Source organism: Leguminivora glycinivorella, chromosome 27 (assembly GCF_023078275.1).
Source record: "Leguminivora glycinivorella isolate SPB_JAAS2020 chromosome 27, LegGlyc_1.1, whole genome shotgun sequence".
Taxonomy (NCBI): domain Eukaryota; kingdom Metazoa; phylum Arthropoda; class Insecta; order Lepidoptera; family Tortricidae; genus Leguminivora; species Leguminivora glycinivorella.
Window position 1 is genome coordinate 7,189,687 of NC_062997.1, and position 26,525 is coordinate 7,216,211.

Consider the following 26,525-nt stretch of genomic DNA (forward strand, 5'->3'; position numbering starts at 1 on the left):
TTTTCACCACCCCCTTTCTTCCCGTGGGTGTCGTAAAGGTTGACTGTGGGATATGGGTTAGATTACTTAGATTATGGCATAGGTGAGAGGCTGGCAACCTGTCACTGCAATGTCACAATTTCGTTTTCATTCAACCCCTTATTTGCCAAGAGTGGCACTGAAACTTGAGTAGTTTCATGTGCTCTGCCTACCCCTTTATGGGATACAGGCGTGATTGTGTGTGTGTGTGGTTCAGCGGTTCAACCATGTAGAGTTGACAGATAAGCATACAGTTTTATTTTAGCATTTACCTTTATAATATTAGTAGTAATGATAAATAGCTTGGCCTCAGGCGCTAAGAAAATAAACAGTGCACTCTGCCAGTATCAATATAAATGTTTTCAAAAGCAATATTAGTTCAGATTGCCATGGAAAACTCACACTTCAAAGCCGCATTTGATTAATATAATTACAGGGTGGATTCCGACTTTCCGACAAATCATGATATCGACGACAACAACGTATAGGGTACAATCTGCAATTGTTTTTTCCAGAAAATTGCACCTTACCCACCAACGTACAAGGTGCTATCTGCTACAAGAAAAAATCGCAGATTGCGCCTTGTACGTTGTTGTCGTCGATATGTATCATGAAATATTTTTTTTTTATTAGACGGTGTTTTAGTACTCGCACGAAGCGCTTTGCTTCTTCTTTTCTTATGCGCACCGCCTAGGATTCCTTGTTGGCGGCCATATTTCCGAACTCATATAACCCGGCAACATTCAAATCAATAGTGAACAGGCATCTTCTGGGCGAGCTCACTCCATCGTAGGCCACGTCTTCGCCTTTGGCTAGTCTGTGGCCAAGAGTAAGCCCATTTGTAAATAAAAAAAAAGTTTTTTTAATTCCTCTTCCTCATGGCTGAGGGTTGCGACCACAATGAAGTCGCTATTTTGTGTACCAAAGCTCTCCAATCTGCACGGTTTACTGCAGTCCTAATAATAATAATGCAGTAAAGTAAGAAATGTCTTATATATATTCAGAATTCTGATACATGTTTCCAATTTAAGATGCCACTCGCCAATGATTTTGGTCTGTATGTTGTTGTGCCTCTTTCAGCCCTTTAATTTATAGGGTTCCATTTTTTTTTAATACTACGTCGGTGGCAAACAAGCATACGGTCCGCCTGATGTAAAGCGGTCACCGTAACCTATGGACGCCTGCAACTCAATTACCTCAATAAAAAATTAAAATTTTGAAAAAACCCCCGACCGCGACATAGTGGACCGATTTTCATGAAACATGGCTAAGAACACTCCCGACTAACTCAGCTTTCAAACAAAAAAAACTAAATCGAAATCGGTTCACTCGTACGGGAGCTACGGTGCCACAGACAGACACACACACAGACAAACAGACAGACAGACACGTCAAACTTATAACACCCCGTCGTTTTTGCGTCGGGGGTTAAAAAGGATCCTGCTATTCGAAGTCATTTCTTCAGAGCTTAGCCCGAGACGCAAGAATTAAACAATCATAAATAATAAATAAATATTATATGACCATTTTACATAGATTTGTCCCACCGTAAGCTTGGCTTGTGTTGTGGGATTATTAACCCTTAGGCACTGGTCCCACCGCGAGCTAGTAAACTATGAGCTATCGGTTATAAAAACGAACAAAAGATAATCACTCCCGTGCAAATAAAAGAGACACGGCGATGTTTATAGCTACTCGGCCAGCGGTGAGCTATCAGTATCGCCGTGTCTTTTATTTGCGCGGGAGAGATTATCTTTTGTTCGTTTTTATAGCCGATAGCTCATAGTTTACTAGCTCGCGGTGGGACCAGTGCCTTAGCCTGGTTTTAGTGTCACGCGGACCGTCCGCGCGGAGCGATCTGCGGGACCGATCTGTATGAGGTTGATGTTGTCGTCCGCGCCTCTCTAAAACGCTCCCTGGAAATACCGGTAATTCCCGGGATTTTCAGTCAAGCAAAGAACCGGGAAATCAAGTTGAAAATCCCGGTACTTTCGTGAAATACTTTTTAATGGCATTTTTTGCTACACACATACATACAATCACGCCTGTATCCCATAAAGGGGTAGGCAGAACACATGAAACTACTAAAGCTTCAGTGCCACTCTTGGCAAATAAGGGGTTGAAAGAAAACGAAACTGTGACATTGCAGTGACAGGTTGCCATTGCTACACATTACATTTAATTCTGTTTATATCATTCATACAGTTTAAAAATAGGCATAGAACACACGCCTATCACTATTTATTAGCGGGTGTCAGACTGGCAGTGGCAGCCTGACAGCCGTGGCCACGCGACGATAGGTACCCTAGCTAGCCCCGCTAGTCGGTAGTCGAGTTTTGTATTTTTGGTGGTTCCTTATATTTATTTTTTGTTAACCCCTACGACGCCTTCCGCTGTGGCGAGGTGGCCTAGGCATTCATGGCGTTAGCCCGGATTGCTAAAGACGCCGGTTCGAATCCGGCCTTCGCCACTGGTGGTGCTCGTCATTTTTTCTTTAATATATGATATCTTATTTCGATTTTTAAGAGCAAAGTAATTAGACCAGTCCCGAAAGTACCGAAAATCCCGGGAAATCCCTGTTCCATATTACATCGGTACCGAAAATTCCGGTTCTTTCAAACAGTACCGGTACTGCAATCCCTAATATTAGTCCAGTGCGGATCGTTCCACGCGCTCGGTCCGCGTGACACTAAAACCAGACTAAAAACGACATATTCTTTGCTAAAGCTTTGGTTAAACAATTTCCGTGAATTCCCGTTTCGCCACCAGTGGGCTCGATCGCTTTTTCTTTAGTGTATGGTATCTATTTCAGTTTATAATTTCCGTGAAATTATTAATGTTATTAATATTAATTAAAACGACGGGGTGGTTTAAGTTTGTGACGTACCTATCTGTCTGTCGGTGTCTATCTGTGGCATCGTAACTTTCGAACGGATGAACCGATTTAGATTTCATTTTGATGAAAATCAGTCCACTATGTCGGTTTTTTTGGTTATGAAATTATTAACATCCGAAAGGAAAACGGGGTACGTTTGTATAACGAGGCGGTTCCAGCGGTCGTTCACTGCCACTGTCGCCAACGAAACACTCGCCATTCAGAACTTTTGCTACAAAAAAACGTTTGCTGAGTTTCACTACCAACTTTACTTTCAGGGGTTTCCTATACAAGTCAACTCAATGCTGGGACTTTTAGGTGCTCTGTTATGATTGAACAAATATTAGTACAGTTTTCTGAAAAATATGTCCATTTTATCCAACCGAGACCAACTGAAAACTCACGATGACTACTCTGGCCTAGTGGTTAGTGGCCCTGACTGCAAAACGGCGCTCTCTGAATTGGTATCCTAGTAATAGGGCATTAATTTGTGTGACACAGCACAGATATTTGTTCCTGTTGCTGAGACATGGATGTTGTCTAAGATGCGTACCCAGTTTAGTACACATAGCAACACTCTTAACTAACCATCGGTAGACTTTATGTCCTTGTATAAGGACTACAAATGTACAGCTAACAGTGTTGCCGATGGTACCCACAAGTCAATCTAGGACCGGAAGAAGTCCCAAACATATTGATTCGGTCAAACAGAAACAAAAAAAAAAGAAATGCGGTTTGGTACCTTAGGGTAAGGTGCTTTGCGCACACTAGCGTCCTAAGAAAAGGTTGTCAATGAAATAAATACTGCTCATGAAATTCCCAATAAAAAAGGTCATATAATATTTTTTGATATCATGCACTATTTTTAGTTTTCACGTTATCTATCTATATATATAAACGGCAAAGTCCTGAGTGACTGACTGACTTAAATCAAGGCACAGCCCAAACCGCTGGTGCTAGAAAAGCCAAATTTGGAACTTAGGTTACTTTTAAGGTCTACGGGCGCAATAAGGAAGGATTTTTCAAAATTCATCCCCTAAGGGGGTGAAATGGGTGTCCAAAGTTGGTATGAGGATCTACTTTTATTTTGAGGATATGAGCTTGAAAGTTGAAACTTCGTATAAAGACTATAAAGGTAATATTAAAATGGAATAAAACTAATTTCAGAGTTTTTATATTTGTATCATTTAAGGGAGTTAAAATGAGACTGGCTGAAGTTTGTACCTCTGGGGAATAAGTTTTATTTCAAGCTACAGGCTTGAAACTTGGTAAAAAGGTATTTCCTGTTGGGCAAAAACCAGTAGCTTGATAAACTTTGACCAAATTCAGAAATTAAACCACTGATAAACGTATTAACTATTTCATTAAGTACTGAGTTATATCGAACTTCAACAAGCTAATGCACGAATATGGTAGGTGCTACAAAAAAATGCATATTAGTCCGAGTTCTTAACCAGATGTACAGTCCGGTCTGGCAGAAAGCATGAAACTTGGCATGTATATAGCTTATAGGTTTATAAGAAAATATGGAAGTAGAAACACGCCGAGGTGTCAATGTTTCCCCTCTTTTCCCCACTTTTGTATCCCTGATTTCAGTTTTTTAATATTTCCATGAAAACCGTGAAAGCTATCATCACGATGTCTGGGAGAAGTATATTCTTCATAAAATTCTCTACATAACACCCCGACGCAAAAACGACGGGGTGTTATGTTAGTTATACGTTTGACCTGGTGTCTGTCTGTCTGTGGCATCGTAGCTTTCCAACGGATGAACCGATTTAAATTTCGTGTTGTTTTTGTTTGAAAGCTGTATTAGTCGGGAGTGTTTTTTTCTTAGCCATGTTTGATGGAAATCGGTCGACTATGTCGGCGGTTTTTACAAAATTTAAATTTTGTGATTATATTGATATTGATAGGTACTTTGATCACAGTTATAATAAAGAGTGCTATCGTACTGCCTTGATTATACGCCGTCGCTCCGGGCAACAGTGTAAATTAAAGTCGGCCTTAACCCTTGAAGGGATGTCTTCCAGCCGGCCTCGCCGCTCGCCTTGACCTGTGTGTCTGTGCCGCGGAAGCTCCCAAACTGGCCTTGTCGAGCTTTCGTGTTAAGGCCTGTACGGACCGTGCGACAAATGCCATGTGATTTTAAATACACCCATACTTACTATCCATACTAATATTATAAATGGGAAAGTGTGTGTGTCTGTTTGTTTGTCCGTCTTTCACGGCAAAACGGAGCGACGAATTGACGTGATTTTTTAGGTGGAGATAGTTGAAGGGATGGAGAGTGACATAGACTACTTTTTGTCTCTTTCTAACGCGAGCGAAGCCGCGGGCAAAAGCTAGTAATATTATAAATGGGGAAGTGTTTGTTTGTCCGTAACGTCTACGGAGCGGAGCTACGAAATGACGTGATTATTTAAGTGGAGATAGTTGAAGGGATGGAGAGTGACATAGGCTACTTTGTCTCTTTCTAACCCCCCACTTCCCTAAAATGGGGGTGGAAGTTTGTATGAAGCATTCTGCAATTTTGGAATTTAACGCGAGCGAAGCCGCGGGCAAAAGCTAGTGATTTATATTAGTTGGCAAGTTACCCAGCCCAGCGAAACATCCGTGTCCAATTCGTGGTAGCGCTACAGTACTATCTGACCAAATATTCTTTGACAAACGGATAGAGGTAACCCCTTCAGGGTGCCATTCCACCAGAGATGCGCTGAGTGTGTTCGGTATCTACCAATCAGCTTAGTCGAACCGCTAAGCTTAACGCTGGTGGGAACGGGTTCGTACACTGAGAGAAATTTGCATTGTGAATTTAACAAGTTCGACTTGTTGCGGTTTATCCGTTTGAATCAGCCAAACGTATGTTTAAAACAATATGTGTCAGGTTGTTTTTATAAAATCGACTTGTTGATTCAAATATATTGCCGATTCAAATGACAAGTAGCTTGTTTGAACCAAAGAGCACGTAGGCGCTATTTTAACCAAAAAACTTGTTGAACGAACATGAAAACTGGTTGTATTTTCTCTCAGTGTAAGCTGATTGGTGGATATCCATCCACATAGCGCATCTCTGGTGGAAATCTGATAACATGAGTCTTCCTGTATATGATAAGCTCGGTATTGGTTAAGTTATATTTTATTTGGCTGCAACGAAATGCACCCCTCGGCACGGTAAAGCCCTGACCCGGCCCGAGGTCAAACGGAGACCTTAGCGAGCCAGACATGACCTAATAATCGCTACACTTCACCAAAGTGTAAGAAAAATTTCTTTTTCTATAATATGGATTCCATAAGGAGGCAAACGAGCAGACAGAACACATATAATCGATGGAATCAGGCGTTACTTTGCGGAAACCCATGTTAATCGTAAACTAGAACTTTCCTTTGCTAATCCGCGAATAGATAACGTGCAAGTCAATCAGTGCTAACCTGTTATAATTACTTGCGTATTTTTTACATGCAATTAATTCAGTTGCGGGACTTCGGACCGTCAACATCAGCTCCTGAGGATGCCTCGTAGAGAGGCGAAACACGTGTCGAGTTTGGTATTGTTGGTGGTGGGTTGTTATATTTATTTGCGTATTTATTTTTATTTTTGCGGTGGGAGGGTGGGAAAATTAATTGCATGTAAAAAATACGCAAGTAATTATAACAGGTTAGCACTGATTGACTTGCACGTTATCTATTCGCGGATTAGCAAAGGAAAGTTCTAGTTTACGAGAACACTTCATGGTAAGCGGCCGGTAAAATGGACAAACAAACAGACACACACACTTTCCAATTTATAATATTAAGTATGGATTACTTAATCCTATTAATTATCGCCTAGCACTCATAGTACAAGATTTGCTTAGTTCGGGGCTAGGTTGATCTGTGTAAGGTGTCCTCCAATATTTATTTATTTTTTAACCCCCGACGCAAAAACGAAGGGGTGTTATAAGTTTGACGTGTCTGTCTGTCTGTCTGTCTGTCTGTCTGTCTGTTTGTCTGTTTGTCTGTTTGTCTGTTTGTCTGTTTGTCTGTCTGTCTGTCTGTCTGTCTGTGGCATCGTAGCTCCCGAACGGATGAACCGATTTTTTTGAAAGCTGAGTTAGTCGGGACTGTCGGGAGTGTTCTTAGCCATGTTTCATGAAAATCGGTCTACTATGTCGCGGTCGGGGGTTTTTTCAAAATTTTAATTTTGTGGTTATTCTCTTTATTTAGAAACAAGCAGTCATATTATACAGGAAATAACAGAAAAATAAGCAACAGAAAGCCAGACCTATAGTTTGCTTTAATAATTCCAAAAAAATTAAAAATACTAATAAATAAATGAGCATTTCTTTTTTTTGCCATTTTTTTTGTTTTGATTTTTTTAGGGAATTTTAGGTCAATTGTACTGAGAATCACGAGTACTTTCAATCTCACAGGGAGACAAAAAGTGTCCCAGAATTTCCATACCTTTTTGTTACTTTCCTCTTTTGTTACCCCACACAACATGTATGGAAAATGGTAACAAAGTAAGAAAAACTCGTATGGGACATTTTTTTTAACTACTAGGATTGAAGAAGCTAGTGATTCTGAGTAGAAATACCACAATTTTTTTCAAAAATATCACATTTCATAGAAGTGGCGAAATTATTTTTATTTTATTAAAAAAAAAAAGAAATGCTCAAATATTGGGGGACTTACACACATCGATCTAGCCCCAAACTAAGCAAAGCTTGTACTATGGGTGCTATAACATCCATGACTCAGGAACAAGTATGTAGTTATTTATTAAACTCTCGATTAATAAAGGTCTCAAAAACGAAATGTCTAATTTCCTCATTATTTTCAGGTCGCGATAAAAATAATAGACAAAAGCCGACTGGACGAAGACAACCTGAAGAAGACCTTCAGAGAAATAGCAATTATGAAGAGACTGCGGCACCCACACATAGTCCGGTTATACCAGGTAAGAGACCCAGCACTGGGTCTGGGTGACCCTGCATCGGGCCAGGCTGTACCGATACACAAGTAGTAATTATTAAGAGACTGCGGCACCCACAAACAATATTCCGATTTTTATATTAAAGGAAAAAATGGAAAAATGTACGCTTCCGGCGGGACTTGAACCCGCATCCTCTGCCGCTAGACGTCACCCCTAGACGTGTGTACATAAGGAAAGGCATGGAAAGATTTGCGATGTCCGGCGCGGCTTCCGTAGCTCCATTGGTTAAGAGCATTGCACGGATTGCAGAGCATACGGGTTCAAGTCCCGCCGGAAGCGTACATTTTTCCATTTTTTCCTTTAATATTATATAATTCCGGTCCGCCGCCGCTAGCGCAAGAAAGTCGTGTTATACGTCTCTCCTTTGCTTTTAAATTAATTTAAGTACAAAAAATCAAGTGCCGTACCTAAATTATATCTTATTTTAAAGCCAGTGAACCAGTGAACACAATGCAAAAAAACAGTTTTTAAAAAGAGTTAACAGATTTGAAGTTATGTGAAAAAACATTTTAAAAGTAACGTCTTCTGCAATATTCGCGGCGATAAGTCGATGAGTCACACGAAACCGGTACACGCCGCTGCTACCGTTCGCTTCGCTGCGGCCGCTGACATACGATCGAGGCGGACACTGACACAGGAGCAAGGGACGTAAGCCTAATAAACCAATCAACCAAGTTCAAAAGCGTGAAATCGAAAGATTTATTCGTCAAAATGAATTGCCTCAGCTGTCACAACCAAATAAGCCAATTAGAAGTACTAATATGCATAGCTTGCAAAGAACCATACCACTACAGGTGCGTCCATATGACATCTGCCTACTATAGAGAACACGCTCATGAGCTTATTGGCTCTTGGCGATGTCCTACATGCAACCAAGGAATTACGCGCAGGAAAACAGACGACAGTACACCTATACGGGCCCCGATACGAGCCCCAGCAACAGTGCAGCTAAATGATACCACAATGTCAGTAGACGAGCTCCTGAATCAAGAAGAATACTCTGAACTTGATGTAACCGAAAATAGAATTCCCTCCGTCCAGACCCCTAGCAGCAGCCAGCAAATTACTCTAGAAGAAATTAGTAAATTACTCGATAGCAAACTGGAAAATAATAATAGGACCATATTTGCAGAAATGAAAAAAACCTTCCAATTGGCAATAAATAGTACCGTAAATACATTAAAACAGGATGTTGAAGCAAAAATAAACACCATAAATACACAACAAGAGTTCTTAAAAACAGAGATAAATAATGCAACTACCATAATTGAGAAAATACAGAAGGAAAATCTAGAATTAAAACGTGAACTTCTTGAATTAAATGAGAAAATTCAATGTCCAAAAATAAGCAATGAAAAAAACAGTAGAAAAATCGTCTTTTTCGGAATGGATGAGCATAAATATGAAACGGAGACGGAGTTATGCCACCGACTTGATGATGTATTCTACAACTTGCTAAACATAAATATAAACGGTTTCATTGAAGGAGTTTCACGGATAGGAAAAAAAGGATATCGTCGCCCCCTACAAATAGAACTGCTAAGCAAGCGAATGACAAATTACATACTTGAAAATTCCCATTTGTTTAGGAATACGGGATTTGCTGTTTCTATGTTTATGGACAGTACGGAGCTGGATCACAGACGACACCTTAAAACCGAACTCGTGAAAGCTCGCCGGGAAGGACATTACGCTATTATAAGGCAAAATAATAAAATGGAAAAGAATTCGTCCCAGAACATAACAGCTATATTGAAAGGGATACTTCAAAACTCGAGATAACAAGGAACAAATCAGACGACACTCAAAAAGCAATAAATAGTGAAACAATACCTACATTCATACATTGACTCCTCCACCCTACTCAGAAACGAATAACAGCGGCACGCGTAATTCCTTTCGCACATGAATTCAAAATATTGATTCAGAATACGCAAAGCCTTAAAAACAAATGTGGTGATTGTAATAAGGTGCACTTTAACTAATTTTGGGTTTTTGGATTTTAATAAATTAAATATGCGTGTGAACTTGTACGAGTTTATTAAGCGACTGAGAGGACAAACATTATAGAAAGGGAAGGCAGGAGTATTCTACAATATGCATGCACTAAGGTTCAAAATCAACAAAACATACCGCCCACCAAAAGGACTCTTATGTCCTTTTCATAACTTTGCAATAATACAATTTAAATTGAATCAAATTGACATTACAATGTATCAGTATCAACGGGCAACGCACATAATTTAGTTACAGAACGTTTCACTATAGCACTACCAGATTTCACACTGTACACTCTAGTAAAACCATCTTCAGCAGGGTGTTTCTCCATAATGCGGCCCAGTGACCATTTGCCTGGAGGTAAGTTATCAGTTTTAATAAGTACTATATCTCCTTTTTTAAAGTCATTCTCTTTTTTCAGCCATTTAGGTCTTTGTTGCAGTCTGGATAAGTACTCATCTTGCCATCGACGCCAAAAATCTGCCAACAGTTTCTGCGTGAGTTGCCAGCGTGACAGGGTATGTATTTTGCATTCTTTATAATCTGCTGCTGGAACAACATTAGGGGCTTCACCTATTAAAAAATGTCCTGGAGTGAGAATTTCCGCGTTTTCAGGATCTGAGTTATCGATCGGGCATAGAGGACGTGAATTTAGACAGGCTTCGATCTCGTGAAGTACCGTCGTCATCTCTTCGAACGTCAGATTTGTTGTCAGAACTCTCTTTAGATGGTATTTTATCGATTTGACGCCCGATTCCCAAAGGCCACCGAAATTTGGGCTATAAGCAGGAATGAAGTGCCATTGTGTGCCTTCGATAGCAAGAGTCTCAGCTATTGGTCCGGTAAATTTCAATTTAGCTTCATTCCAGGCTTCTACAAGTTCTTTGTTAGCGCCTACGAAGTTTCTACCCTGATCGCTCCACAGGTGAGTACATTTTCCTCTTCTAGCGACGAAGCGTTTGAATGCTGCTATGAATGCCTCTGAGGTAAGGTCTCCCACTAGTTCAATGTGAATAGCCTTGACAGCCATGCAAATAAAAATGGCTATGTACGCCTTCACAGTTTTTCCTCCTCGGCCTTTAGACGTCAATATCTGGTATGGTCCGGCGAAGTCTACTCCACTGTGTAGGAATGGTCTCGCAGGAGTGACTCTTGCCTCCGGTAAATCTCCCATAATTTGAGGCTTAGACGTAGCATTCTGTTTTGCACAGGTAAGGCATTTCTGTATGTGTCTCTTGGCTAAGGACTTTGATCGTAATATCCAGTACTTAGATCGTAAGTAGCATAGCATTTCAGGCAAAGTGCCATGAAGTGTTCTTGAATGTGCATCAGCAATTATTAGTGGCACTAATGAGTTCTTGTGTCCCAAAATGATTGGATGCTTTCTGTCTTCATCAACATTTGCATGTCTGAGGCGACCGCCCACCCTGAGGATTTTATTTTCATCTATATATGGGGCGAGTGATCTTAAGCAGCTTTTTCTTTTCACCTGTTTATCTAATGTCAATCGATCTATTTCTTCTTGATACTCTTCTTGCTGTACCTTTTTAATGCATATATTCATGGCGTCTTGTAATTCCATTGCAGTGATATCTTTATCGATGCCATCTGGATTTTTCTTGAAATTTAAAAATCTTCGACAATAGATAATAGTCTTCAGTAAATCAGTTAAGTTATCAAAATCTTCAAATTGTGTAGTTATTCCATTTTCTTGTTTTTCCAGGTCTTCAATGTTCAGGTAAGTTTTAATTTTCTCAACTTTCATTTCTTCATTTGTTGTATAGTTTTCATGTTTACTAATGTGTATTTCTTTTTCAGATAACCAGCTCGGGCCGTGCCACCACAAACCACAGTTCTTAAGTGTGGACAGGTTCATCCCTCTCGAAGCGATATCTGCGGGGTTGTCTTTAGACTGCACATGATACCAGTGTTTGTTGTTCAGGTTCTCGACGATTTCTACGACTCGGTTGGCTACAAACGGTTTCCATCTATTGGGTTCTCCACAAAGCCAAGCGATGACTATAGAAGAGTCGGTCCATGCGAACATGTTTGTTGTTGGTATTCTCATCGCCTGTCCAATCTGTTTCATTAATTTAGACAGGAGTAAGGCGCCACATAACTCTAATCGCGGGAGTGAGATTGTTTTCAAGGGCGCAATTCTCGTACGTGCAGCAATGATTTTGGTTGTTACTTTGTTCTTGCTTTTAACTCTTATATACACGACGGCAGCGTATGCACGCATAGATGCGTCGCTAAATCCATGTAAGTGTATACTTTCTTCTTCTGTATCTGTCGTTCCAAGCCATCTATCCATTTTGATATCCTTGACATTCTCAAAATCATCTCTTATTTGTTTCCATTCTTCTTCCAGCTCAGGACTGACACTTTCATCCCATGAGACTTTCTCAAGCCATAATTTTTGCATCAGCATCTTTGCCATAACAGTACTCGGTGCGATCCAGCCTAGTGGATCAAAAAGCTTCTGCACATCTGACAATATCCCACGTTTAGTTATAGTCGTTGATATAGGAGGTAGTGACAGGTTGTATTGAAATTGATCAGTACCAAGGTTCCAAACAACTCCAAGTGCTTTTATAGTTCCATCAAGGTTCAGTTCTATTTGTGCATTCGCTGATCTTTTATCTTCATCAATGGATTTCATAAATTGGATGTTGTTAGAGGACCATTTGGTTAGTTCGAATCCGCCTTGTTTCAGGATACGTACTACTTCATTAGCTATTCCAATAGCTTCTTCACTGGTTGCTGCCCCTGACAGCAAGTCGTCCATATAAAAGTCTTCTTTTATAGTTTTGATTGCAACTTCGGTGTGTTTGTTAGTTTTATGTCCATTGAGTTGTTTTTCTTCTTCATCGATAGCAATCTTCTGAAGCGTCTTGACCGCTAAGTATGGAGCTGGAGCGGTGCCGAAAGTGACTCGGAGCATACGATATTCTTTCAACTCATCAGACTCTTCTTGTCGCCAAAGGATGCGTTGGTAATTTGCGTCTTCTTTAGTCACCAATATTTGGCGGTACATCTTCTGGACATCTGCTACAAAGCAAACGCGTCTAAGTCTCCATCTCATCAAAAGATTTCTTAAGTCATCTTGTAGCTGTGGGCCGATCATTAGTTCATCATTTAATGAGACGTTGTTTGTTCCCTTGCAGGAAGCGTCAAAAACAATACGCGTGCGCGTAGTTTCTTTATCTTCGCGAATTACTGCGTGGTGGGGCAAATACACTGATCTATCTTCTTTTTCCTTTTCAGGTACTTCTTCTAGATGTCCTTCTTCGATGTAATCATTAATACCTTTTATGTATTCAGTTTTCAGGTTCGGCGAACGTTTAAATCTTCTTTCTAGTTGCATAAATCTCTTTGTAGCTATTTCTTTTGTATTTCCATCAAGTACTTTAGGATTCTCAGTTTTAAATGGCAGCTTGACGATGTATCTTCCTTCTTGGTTTCGAGTGACTGTTTTTTCATAGATTTCTTCACATAGCTGTTCTTCCTTGGTGTATTTTCTCTTACTGTCTGTTTCTATTTCCCATAGAGATTTCAGTGTGTCTTCTATATCGACCTGATGATGCATAACAAGGTAAGAATCTTCTTGTGGTGTGCTGTCACTCTCTCCAAAAAGAATCCAGCCCAGGTCGGTTCTTTGTGCGCATGGTGTACCTGGTGGACCTTTGACTAGTTCTGCCTGCAGTATTCTAGCGTACACTCGGACTCCAAGCAAGAGATCTATGGGTCCCGAGCTGTTGTAATTAGGATCCGCTAGCTGTAATCCTTGTAGATGAGGCCATGGTTGTTGAACGATATGCTTCTTTGGTAGCTTCTTGGTCAGCTGTTTCGACATTACATAAGCTCTGACCGGTAGGACAAATGTTTTGTCCCACTGTGATTTGATTTGCAGCTCACAGACATGGTTGATTTCTGTTCTCATAGGCCCCAAGCCCGTGATGCTTCCTTTTACGTGTTGTCGGTCAAGCTTGAGCAGTTGAGCCGCTTTTTCGCTTATAAATGATTCTTCGGAACCTTGGTCTATTAGCGCGCGCAGTGGAATGATGTGACCTTGATTGCTTCTTGCTTCCACCACAGCAGTCGCTAATAGTGCTGATTTCTGTCTAGTAGTGAGATGTAACGCGATCACTGTGTTTGCTTGCACTTCTTCTATGTCTTCTACAACATGTAATGATGAAGCCAGTGGTTGTGAGGGGCTCGAGGTGGCCACAGGCTCAGCTTGCTTGAGTTGATGTAGAAGGGAGTGATGGCGTCGGTGACATATTCTACAGGACACAGGTACTCGACATTTTGTTGCTGAATGCCCTGGTACTAGACAGTTGTAACATAAATTGTTGTTCTTGACATATTCGCTTCTCTCCTTAGGTTCCATCTTGGTGAACTCCTTGCAGTGACATAATGTATGACTTTCTTTACACATTACACAACTCTTGTTCTCAAAGGTAGGTGTGGCAACATGGCATGTACTTCGCTCCTTGTTTGTCTTAACTTCTTTTGTATTCGTTGACAGTAGTTCCAGCGTACGAAACTTTGCTTCTAAAAACTCCTTAAAATCATTCCACTTCGGTAAGGGTTCAGAGTCACTCTTATACGCATGCTCTTCCCAGTCTTTATGCGTCTCTGGGTCCAATTTTTGAACGAGCAAAAATATCACAAGTGGATCCCAAGAGTCAACAGAAACATTCAGGTTTTGAATGTTGTGTAAACACTCTGACGTTGTATCTAGGAGTACTTTCAATTGAACAGCTGATTGTGTAGTCATTTTGCGCTGGTTAACTAATTTCTTTAAATTATTGTTCAAAATTAATCGTTTATTGCCATACCTTGTTTTCAGAGTCATCCATGCTTGTGAATAATTATCTGACGTAATTTGGATGTGCCTCAATAACGACGCAGCTTCGGCGGTAACACTTGTCTTCAAATAATGTAGCCTTTGTACGTCACTTAACATCTTGTTGTTATGCACGAGTGAAATGAATAAATCTTTGAACGCGGGCCACTCTTCATAACTTCCACTAAAAGTAGGTAACTCGATCCGCGGCAAACGTACAAAGTTGTTTTGTGTCCCTGCCATAGCATAGCTTGAGTTAGCAACTGAAGTTTCCATCAAAGTCTCTTGCATTAAACTTGCTAGTTTATCCATTAAATCTCCCCGGAGTACGTTGTATAAATCTTCGTAAACAAAAAACTCTTCATTCAAAAAGTATGATAAAACACCCTTTTGTTCCGTCGGTGTCACCTTAACCAACTCTTGATGTGCATTATTAAACGTAGTCCAGTATTCATCAATAATTTTAACACGAGACTCGATGTAACCCTTGGTTAATCTTTCCTTTGGGCATTTCTTCAAGTTAATCTGTGTTTTTCTAAGTACTGTAGCACCATCCTCAAGCACAGAAAGCAATTGTTTTTGTTTTTCAGTCATTTTTCATTAGCAAAACACTGCAAGTTCACGTACAAGTCACTTAAAACGTTGTTACAACTTTTTGCAATAAAACTCGTTAGTAATGAAACAATCTTATTAGTTTGATGTGCAATTCGTTAGCATCTGCTCGCTTCTTATCTCTGGAATGCGGCTGCCTTTTGTTCTCGTCACTAGCCCGCCGGTGTCCGATGCGCTCAGTCATCCGGTTCGATTGCGACCATATGGTGATTGTAATAAGGTGCACTTTAACTAATTTTGGGTTTTTGGATTTTAATAAATTAAATATGCGTGTGAACTTGTACGAGTTTATTAAGCGACTGAGAGGACAAACATTATAGAAAGGGAAGGCAGGAGTATTCTACAATATGCATGCACTAAGGTTCAAAATCAACAAAACAAAATGTGATATCATAGAGACATTCCTACGAGATGAAAACGTCGACATAGCCTGTCTATCAGAGACCTGGATCTCATCAATGCAGAAGGATTCGATTTCCATCGACGGGTACGACTTCGCGGCATCTTACTACCGTCAACATCACCAAGGCGGCGGCGTTGCAATACTCACAAAAAAAGACATTAAATTTCGTGAAATACCAGAAATCGCAGAAATGTCGCGGGAGTGTATAGTTGAGTGTTGTGCTGTTGAAATTCTAGAACAAATTATAATTTTAATAAATATTTATCGACCAGATAGGGACATTAATGTATTCTTCGATTGTCTAAATAGCATACTTCAAAAAATTAAACAGAAAGAACAAAAACGAAACATACTTATAGTTGGAGATTTTAATATAAATATGCTTTTAAATAATACCACCACGACAAAACTTTCGGATGAAATGTTAAGTAATAATTTAGTACAAGTCGTAAATGTGCCAACTCGACAAAGTAATAATTCTAGTTCCTGTATAGATCTCGTATTCACCAACACTAAATCTTATTCAATTGAAGTTACGGACCACGGCATATCAGACCATAAAAGTGTTATGTATAAAATTCAAAACATGCAAGTAAAAAAAACCCAAAATAATTTTTACGCCACAAAAAGAATATTTAACGAAAAAAATATGTCATCATTTAGACTAGCATTACGTGAGATCAATTGGAATAACATGTTTTCTCTAAACAATAATATAAATGTTAACTATGATTTATTTCATTGTACGCTACAAACATTATTAAATGAACATGTACCCCAAAAGCGCATTAAATGTTCAACTACAAACCGCGCCAAACCATGGCTAACAAAAGGTTTGCGTATCTCTTGTAGACATAAAAGGCAACTCAAAGTCTTGGCAAATAAAAATAAAAATGAAGTAGTTCGTAACCATTATAAAAATTATGAAAAGATTCTTAAACGTAGTATAAAAATGTCCAAAAAAATTAATTACGCCAGAGCTATGAATACATCAAAAAATAAAATGAAAACTATGTGGTCCATAATAAATAATATAAAAAAAAACAGAAGAATAGCGCGTACAAAAACATGTCTCTCAAAACAGCTGACGCGCTAGTAACATCGCCGGAGCTGATAACTAACGTGTTTAATGAGTACTTCGCGTCGGTCGGCGAGACGGACCTTGGAGCCGGCGCCGATCCGTCGCGCGCGCATTGTGTGCATACCCCCGTTAATAATTCGATATTCATACGACCCGCCACAGAAAACGAAATAATTAAATTAATAAAGCAGCTCAAAAATAAGTATAGTTCCGGTATGGACGAAATACCACCAGTCCTATTAAAAATATGTACAACAGAGTTAGCGACCCCTCTTACATGGTTAATCAATCAATCATTTAACGAAGGAAAATTCCCAGATGTACTAAAAATCGCAAAAATAAAACCTATTTTAAAACCAGGCGGTGATGCAAAAACCCTACCCAATATCGTCCGATAGCCCTCTTACCGACCATTTCAAAGATTTTCGAAAAATGTATGATAAATCGTGTTTATAACTTTTTAGAGAAATTTAACATATTAGATAAAAACCAATTTGGATTCAGAAAATATCATTCAACGTCACTAGCGGTTTATAAATATATGCAAAACATTTTTGAGCATATAAACAATAAATCATATAGTGTAGGGCTTCTGTTGGATATGACGAAAGCGTACGATAAAGTATCCCACGAAATATTATGTACTTTATAAACTGTATGGCATGGGAATACGCGGTCTCGCTCATAACTGGTTTAAATCATACCTTCAAAACCGTATGCAATGCGTACAAATAGAATTTTATGACGAAAAATCTGAAGCTATTAAAACAGTTACGTCAAACATGCGAAATATAACCTGTTCTATCCCCCAGGGAAGCGTTTGTGGATGTCTCCTTTTCTTGGCGTATATAAACGACCTGCCAAAAAACATAGACACGAACACGAGCTGCGTTATGTTTGCCGATGATGTTTCTCTTTTGTTTAAATGCAATAATAGTTTAGAATGTAATAATCAGCTTAAAAATATTTTTTTCACGGTAAAAAACTGGCTCAGTGACCACAATTTAGAAATTATTTTAAAAAAACCAAAATTATACAATTTAAACCTGCACAAAAAAAACCTATTGAGTTAAATTTAGAAAGCAATTCGTGTAATATAGAGGAAGTCACAGAATTCAACCTTTTAGGCATAACAATAGACTCCGGAATTAATTGGAAAGGACATATCCAAAAAATTAAAACAAAAATGTCTAGTTTTCTATATGCACTTAGTGTATTAAAAAGAAATACAAATTTTAAATGTGCGTTATCAGCCTATTACTCATATGCGTTCGCGTGGCTCCGCTACGCCGTGGAGCTTTGGGGGGACAGCACCGAGGCCGATCAGCTGTTCGTGATGCAAAAGAAATGTGTTCGTATCCTAGCTAATATCCGGATCCCGAACAGTTGCCGCCCATACTTTATCCAATACAGGCTGTTAACCCTACCCTGCATTTATATATTACAGGCTGCGCTTTTTTCCCGGGAAAATTCAGATTTATTCGTATTAAAACGAGATAAGGAAAATACTCTAGTATTTTCCTTATCTCGTAAAAGGAGTTTATTCCTGTATTGCGGTCTACCGCAATACAGGAATAAACTCCTTTTACCAAAAACTAATTTAGAAATGTGTAAAAATAGTCCCCAATATAAATGCATTTTGATATTTAATAAAATTCCTAATACAATCAAATTAGAACCTAGAAATGAATTATTTAAAATCAAATTTAAAAAATTACTAATTGATAAATGCTATTACTCGGTTAAGGATTTCCTTAATGACAATAGTTTGGATAGCATACCATAATCTTTCAAATAATATTATAATATTAAATGAATTGCATTTATTGAATGTGATCAAATTAAATCATTAAATTAATTGTTATTATATGTATAAAAATACCTAAAGTTTAGCTTTTAGTCTAGTTTTAAGTTTCTGTTGCATGCCCTTCCAGGGTGTCATGGCCTTACTTGTACCTTATTATGTAACATCCTAATTTTATTGTACATGACTACAACAAATAAATAAATAAATGAAATAATATAAAAATGTTTAGAATCGTTAGTAGACGTTTCTGCTTGTTAAAAATAAATATTCCGATTATACCAGGTGAGAGACCCAGTACTGGGTTTGGATGACCCTGCATCAGCCAGACCGACAGAGAGCTAACGTCTGTTACCGTTGACGCTCTTCGTTGTGAAGCGTTGTATTCACATTAACTAGTGACCCATATTAATACAGTCGCCATCAGATATATAAGAGCGCCCGAGGTACTCAAAAAATATCTGAACACGCCTCTATTGCCTAGGCGTTAGAGGCGTGTTCAGATATTTTTGAGTACCTCGGGCGCTCTTATATATCTGATGGCGACTGTACATAGTGTAATTTTTATAACAGACAATATTTAAGGAGATGATTCTATAGAGTATAGATGATCGTTATGCTATTGTTCCAGGTGATGGAGAGCACACACACGATATACCTAGTGACAGAATACGCTCCGAACGGGGAAATATTCGGTAAGTTATATACATTGCTAGCTTTTGCCCGCGGCTTCGCTCGCGTTAGAAAGAGACAAAAAGTAGCCTATGTCACTCTCCATCCCTTCAACCAACTCCACTTAAAAAAATCACGTCAATTCGTCGCTCCGTTACCGAAAGACGGACAAACAAACAGACACGCACACTTTGCCATTTATAATATTAAGTATGCATAGATATTTATACTGACCCAATATCATTATTATTGTATGGCGTGTATTTGGCTTACCTTCTATGCCTTAGGGTGCCCTCCCACCAGAGATGTGCTACGCTACGTTGCTCCTGATATCCACTAATCAGCTTAGTCGAACCAGTTCCCACTAGCGCTATGCTTTGTGGAACAATGAACTTACTTGGTGGATAACAAACACATCCACCTAGCATATCTCTGGTGGAAAGAGTTCCTTCATTTGAAATCCCATCGGGAATAAATTGGACTATAGCATATGAAGCATGGTGACATTAAACACGTCTTCAACAGTTCCACTGTCTAAATATATAAAATCGTGGCAGTTTTCGTTACTCTGCTACGAAATGCTGGAACAACATACCTCCTCCTATACGTAATGCCACGTCTATATTCACTTTTAAATTAAAATTTAAAAAATATCTTTTTAGTCTGCAGATGCCGTGCTCGCTGCGTTCCGTGGATTCTTATTAATATAATATTATACGTATTTGGGCGAATCAACTTTTTGACCGACTCAAATCTGTCCGCACATTCCTAACATAGTTGTGAAATTTCACCCTTAAATAATGAATTTTATTGGTATTTTTACTTTACCCTGTATATTAAAACATAACCCTAACTGTTAAATCCAATAAACTGAAACTTTGTTCATTAGAAGTTCGATTTCTTGGTAACTCCAGAGACATTTTGAGTAACGCCAGAGACACCAAAAATGTCGGTCAAAAAGTTGATTCGCCCATTTTCTATTGCCTCTTTAAACCAAAATATACAGTTTCAATTATAATTAAATATTATTTTAATATGTCTTTTATACATAATAATAATGGTACATAAAAGTTAACACTTTCGAAACCGGGCTCTACGCGGCGCTACGACATTTTCGCTACATACGGGGAAACCCATGTAATCGGCTACGCTTCTACGAGCGGTGTGCCCGACAGTCGGGTTCTTGGTAGCGAAAGTGTTAAACCATAACCGTCACGTCAGTATCTCAAAATTGACTGACTGACTGACTGACTGACTGACATATCAACGCAGAACCGTAACCGCTGGTCCTAGAGATTCCAAATTTGGTACGTAGGTTCCTTATACGGTGTAGAGGAGCACTAAGGAAGGATTTTTCAACATTCATCTCCTAAGGGGGTGAAATGGGGGTCCAAAGTTTGTATGGGAAACAAGATTAGATTAGTATGCTGGCAAAGCCGCGGGAAAAATGCTAGTAGGCTACATTTTGGTTTAATAAAACGATTCAACAAGCGAAATTGTCTTCCAGATCACCTAGTGTCAAAAGGGCGCATGCCCGAGCCGCAAGCGGCGCGCCTCTTCTCACAAATGGTGTCGGCGGTGGGGTACTGCCACTCGCGGGGGGTCGTGCACAGGGACCTCAAGGCCGAGAACCTTTTGCTCGACACACACATGAACATCAAGGTATATGAGACAGCTGTGGAGAGAGCGGGATGCAGCAGGTAGTGTAGGGGGGGGGGGGGGGGGCGTGCACAGCGACCTCACGGCCGAGAACCTGCTGCTCGACATACACATGAACATCAAGGTATGTGAGACAGCTGCGGAGAGAGCGGGATGCAGCAGGTAGTGTAGGGGGGGGGGCGTGCACAGAGACCTCAAGGCCGAGAACCTGCTGCTCGACATACACATGAACATCAAGGTATGTGAGACAGCTGTGGAGAGAGCGGGATGCAGCAGGTAGTGTAGGGGGGGGGGGCGTGCACAGAGACCTCAAGGCCGAGAACCTGCTGCTCGACATACACATGAACATCAAGGTATGTGAGACAGCTGTGGAGAGAGCGGGATGCAGCAGGTAGTGTAGGGGGGGGGGGGGGGGGGGGGGGGCGTGCACAGAGACCTCAAGGCCGAGAACCTGCTGCTCGACATACACATGAACATCAAGGTATGTGAGACAGCTGCGGAGAGAGCGGGATGCAGCAGGTAGTGTAGGGGGGGGCGTGCACAGTAGAGACCTCAAGGCCGAGAACCTGCTGCTCGACACACACATGAACATCAAGGTATGTGAGACAGCTGTGGAGAGAGCGGGATGCAGCAGGTAGTGTAGCGGGGACTGCACGTGCGGAGGGGGGGTGCACTGAGCCCTGCTGCTGAGTGCTGACACACACATGAACCTCAAGGTATGTGAGACAGCTGTGGAGAGAGCGGGATGCAGCAGGTAGTGTGGGGGGACTGCACGTGCGGAGGGGGGTGCACTGAGCCCTGCTGCTGAGTGCTGACACACACATGAACATCAAGGTATGTGAGACAGCTGTGGAGAGAGCGGGATGCAGCAGGAAGTGTGGGGGGACTGCACGTGCGGAGGGGGGGGCGTGCACTGAGCCCTGCTGCTGAGTGCTGACACACACATGAACATCAAGGTATGTGAGACAGCTGTGGAGAGAGCGGGATGCAGCAGGTAGTGTAGCGGGGACTGCACGTGCGGAGGGGGGGGCGTGCACTGAGCCCTGCTGCTGAGTGCTGACACACACATGAACATCAAGGCATGTGAGACAGCTGTGGAGAGAGCGGGATGCAGCAGGTAGTGTAGCGGGGACTGCACGTGCGGAGGGGGGGGGGGGGGGGCGTGCACTGAGCCCTGCTGCTGAGTGCTGACACACACATGAACATCAAGGCATGTGAGACAGCTGTGGAGAGAGCGGGATGCAGCAGGTAGTGTAGCGGGGACTGCACGTGCGGAGGGGGGGGGGGGGCGTGCACTGAGCCCTGCTGCTGAGTGCTGACACACACATGAACATCAAGGTATGTGAGACAGCTGTGGAGAGAGCGGGATGCAGCAGGTAGTGTAGGGGGGGGGGGAGCACAGAGAGCACAGAGACTTCAAGGCCGAGAACCTTCTACGCGACACACATGAACATCAAGGTATGTGAGACAGCTGTAGAGAGAGCGGGATGGAATAGTTTATACCAGGCAGTAACTGACTAAAGACAAATACAATACAATACAAATTCACTATATTGCGCAACCGCAGAAACAAACATGGAAACACATATATGTATTTCAATCGCTAAAGATAGAGATCTCTTCCACAAAAACCTTGATTGTCACGTAACTCCGATTACTCCGATATTCATATTTTGCGGTGTCCAATTTAGCAGAGGGTAAAAGTGTTTTGGACTTTGGCGATTTCTAAGAATATCGCGATGGTCGGCAGCGCACAGACTCAGAGCCACAAGTTTTTAACTTTTTATGTTATTCGGGTGATCTTCTAACATTGTCTCGCGTTTCAGCTGGCAGACTTCGGGTTCAGCAACGAGTACGTCCGCGGTGGTGCGTTGGCCACGTGGTGCGGTAGCCCGCCTTATGCCGCACCAGAACTATTCGAGGGCAGGAGATACGACGGACCCAAGGCGGATATATGGGTGAGTGTGCCATATGTGGAACAGTGCGTTGGCCACGTGGTGCGGCAGCCCGCCTTACGCAGCACCAGAACTATTCGAGGGCAGGAGATACGACGGACCCAAGGCGGATATATGGGTGAGTGTGCCATATGTGGAACAGTGCGTTGGCCACGTGGTGCGGGAGCCCGCCTTACGCCGCACCAGAACTGTTCGAGGGCAGGAGATACGACGGTCCCAAGGCGGATATATGGGTGAGTGTGCCATATGTGGAACAGTGGGCAGACTGAAGGTAGTCCTCCTTATGCAGTGCAGGGCCTCGACGATTAGAAGGCTGGAGATACGATGGTCCCAAGGCGGATATATGGGTGAGTGTGCCATATGTGGAACAGTGCGTTGGCCACGTGGTGCGGGAGCCCGCCTTATTCAGCGCCGGAGCTGTTCGAGGGACGGCGGCACGACGGACCCAAGGCGGATAAATGGGTGAGTGTGCCATATGTGGGACTGTGGGCAGACTGAAGGTAGTCCTCCTTATGCAACGCAGGGCCTTGACGATTACAAGGCTGGAGATACGATGGTCCCAAGGAGGATATATGGGCGAGTGTGTGCCATTTATGGGACAGTGGGGTTTTGTAACGCGTAGATTTAAAGGCGGAAAGAAGTGGCCATTGCAATTACGATAAAACAACACATCTATGTTGGTTTTTAGATAATATGAATATTCATTGCCTGTGGAAAACCGAACAGCGATACAAGCTTACGCAGTCGCCATCAGACCCTTTAGCACAACTTGCTTTGTCGCGCGCGAGTCCATACATCAAGCGCGACTTCAAGTGTGCACTCGCGTGCGACAAGGCAAGTTGTGCTAGAGGGGCAGATACAGTCGCCATCAGGTACAGTTGTGGCAGCTCCGATATATTTGATGACGTCTGTACCAAAAATAATTTTACTGCGAACTTATATTAACCCCCGACGCAAAAAAGAGGGGATGTTATAAGTTGGACCTGTCTGTCTGTGTCTGTGTTTGTGTGTGTGTGTGTCTGCCTGTGGAATCGTAGCTCATGAACGGATGAATCGATTTAGATTTAGTTTTTTGGTTTGAAAGCTGAATTAGTCGGGAGTGTTCTTTGATGGAAATCATTTCAACTTGTGTGGTTAGGTTATGAATGTTATGATATGTGGTGTCTGTTGCAGTCGCTGGGCGTAGTTCTGTACGTGCTGGTGTGCGGCGCGCTGCCGTTCGACGGCGGCACGCTGCACGAGCTGCGCGCGGTGGTGCTGGGCGGCAAGTTCCGGATCCCTTACTTCATGTCGCAAGGTATCTGTTTGCATTGCAGGACTTGGGAAAATACAAACGTTTACTCAGCTAGGCCACAAGAGCTCTTTTACACTTGAAATAAATTTATACATACCTCTGACTGATTTATCAACACAGAGCCGAAACTATCAGTGCTAGAGAGTTGAAATTAACACACTAAATAGATTGCATTTATAAAGTTTACAAGAGACAAGAGATAAGAAGCGATTTTGAAAAATTCTACCCCTGGTTTGAAAAATTCTGCAGTGCCCGTTGAAAATTGAAGAGAATAAAATGAAATGAAATTTATTCAAAAAAACACGTTACGTTTAAGCAGAAACAGTGGTTAATGTGTTCAATTTGCTGTTCCAAAAAGGATGCTTCTCAGTACGTGTCAGAGAACTTAGTGTCACAACGCTGATTTTCAGTAATGAAATGAAATGAAATTATTTTATTGCCGGAAATACATTCCATAGATTATTACTAATATTAACATAATAAATTAACTAAATTAAATTAATATGTTAAAGTAATATGTTATCTCTGAAGGCTATGCGCTTTTGCCCAACTCATTATTATTTCGGATGTAGGACCGATATCCCATAGGTGCCATCTTTGATTTTTTCCATTGGAATCCATCCGACATTCGATATCGGATCGTATAATGTGAAAGCGGACTAAAGGTGAGCAATTTGATAAAGTTGTTTGATTGGCTACAGCTGTTTGTGTGTTGCAGAGTGCGAGCAGCTGATTCGGCACATGCTGGTGGTGGAGCCGGAGCGGCGGCTGTCGCTGCGCGGCGTCGCCCGCCACCGCTGGCTCGCGCAGCACCACCAGGGGCCAGGCCCGCCCGCGCCCACAGGTCTGTACTGTCTTCGCACTACACCAGGGGTCACCTGGGGCCCATTTCTCGAAAGGTACAACCCTTGTATTACAAGTGTGTTTCCATGACAACCCATACGATTTGACATATCGCGCACTTGCAAGACGAGGCTTGTACCTTTCGAGTAACGGGCCCCAGGGGCCCATTTCTCGAAGCTACAGGTTACAAATCACAAGTGGTAGTCACTGTCTAATATGACAAGTTGAAAAGAGACTTCCGCTTGTAACTTTTAGCTTTGAGAAATGGGCCACAGCGTTCCATACCGATTGAGATATAACAAAACAAAGTATTGTGTAAATTCACCTCTTATACAGGTCTACAAAAAAAACCGCGATGGCATCACCAGTTTTATGATTTGATGCCCATACGTAGCCGGGGCGGGCCGCTAGTTCAAAATAAATGGCCAATCAAAGGTAGATTATACTTAAGGTAGATAGACCTTTGATTAGCCATGAAGATTCATATGAACTGTTCATGGGTAACCTAGGACGCATACAATATCAGGATGGCCGAATCGGCGATTTAAATGAAGCGGTGAAGCCGGAGCCAAGCACCGCTGGCTCTCGCAGCACCGTCAGAAGCCCGTCCCGCTCGCGCCTATCGTCAATACCACAGGAAGGAAAGAGATCGGACGTGCCGCGCGATCTGTATTTGATACGACTGTCGCAACTTCTTGAACCCACACACACTTGTAACTGGACGACCCCATTTAGATCAAGAGCCCAGGCCCGCCAGACCTTCCTCAAATTCTCAAGGATGAAACTTTGGGACAATGTAGAGTTCACATCGTCGTTTAATGTGTGCATATTTTCTAGTTCGTCCCATCGGCCAATTTTTTGCTATCAAGTGATGAAGGTAAAAAAAAAAGTGCTTACTTTCCTTAAATTCTCAAGGCTGATTTTTATATATGTGTTAGAGCACGTTGTTAGAAATTGGTTATCATCAATGCCAGACCGTTTCCGCCGGCCATAACTTTTACCAGACGCGACAATGTTGGAAAAAAACGACTCTAACTTACCTCATTTTCTCAAGCCTGATTTTGATATATGATACGCAAGGACCTATAACTAGACCGTTTGTAAGCAGCCAGACCAATCGGATGGACCCAACCATCCGCCAGACCGACTTAAAGTTTCGATATGAGCATTAGTAGAATTGAAATATTCTGGGTCTATAAAAGCTAAAAACTTGAATTTTCTACATTAAGCTACGTGTATATTGTATACTTGACGTAATAAGCGACTTTCAAAAATTTTACTTCTAAGGAAATAAAAAAATGAAAGTTTATATGTGGTGCAAGATTAATTTTAAGCTATGAATTTTATTTACACTACGTAAGTACATGTGTATTTTATTATAAATATTTAATTTATAATGCACTGTACCAATTTGTTTTTTCCTTGTTTACGTTATTTATAATATCAAATTCAATTCGTTATTCAAGTTTTTAGCTTTTATAGAC

The 26,525-nt window shown here is 41.3% G+C and overlaps 1 protein-coding gene across 1 annotated transcript in view; it reads left to right on the plus strand.

The window, feature by feature from the left end:
- Window positions 1–26,525, plus strand: part of LOC125240230 — a 63,256-nt gene that overhangs the window by 3,432 nt on the left and 33,299 nt on the right. Inside the window, 6 exon segments of the mRNA XM_048148056.1 lie at window positions 7,716–7,832; window positions 19,250–19,313; window positions 20,798–20,952; window positions 22,776–22,907; window positions 24,078–24,201; window positions 24,917–25,042. Of these exon segments, the coding sequence (XP_048004013.1) occupies window positions 7,716–7,832; window positions 19,250–19,313; window positions 20,798–20,952; window positions 22,776–22,907; window positions 24,078–24,201; window positions 24,917–25,042 (718 nt within the window).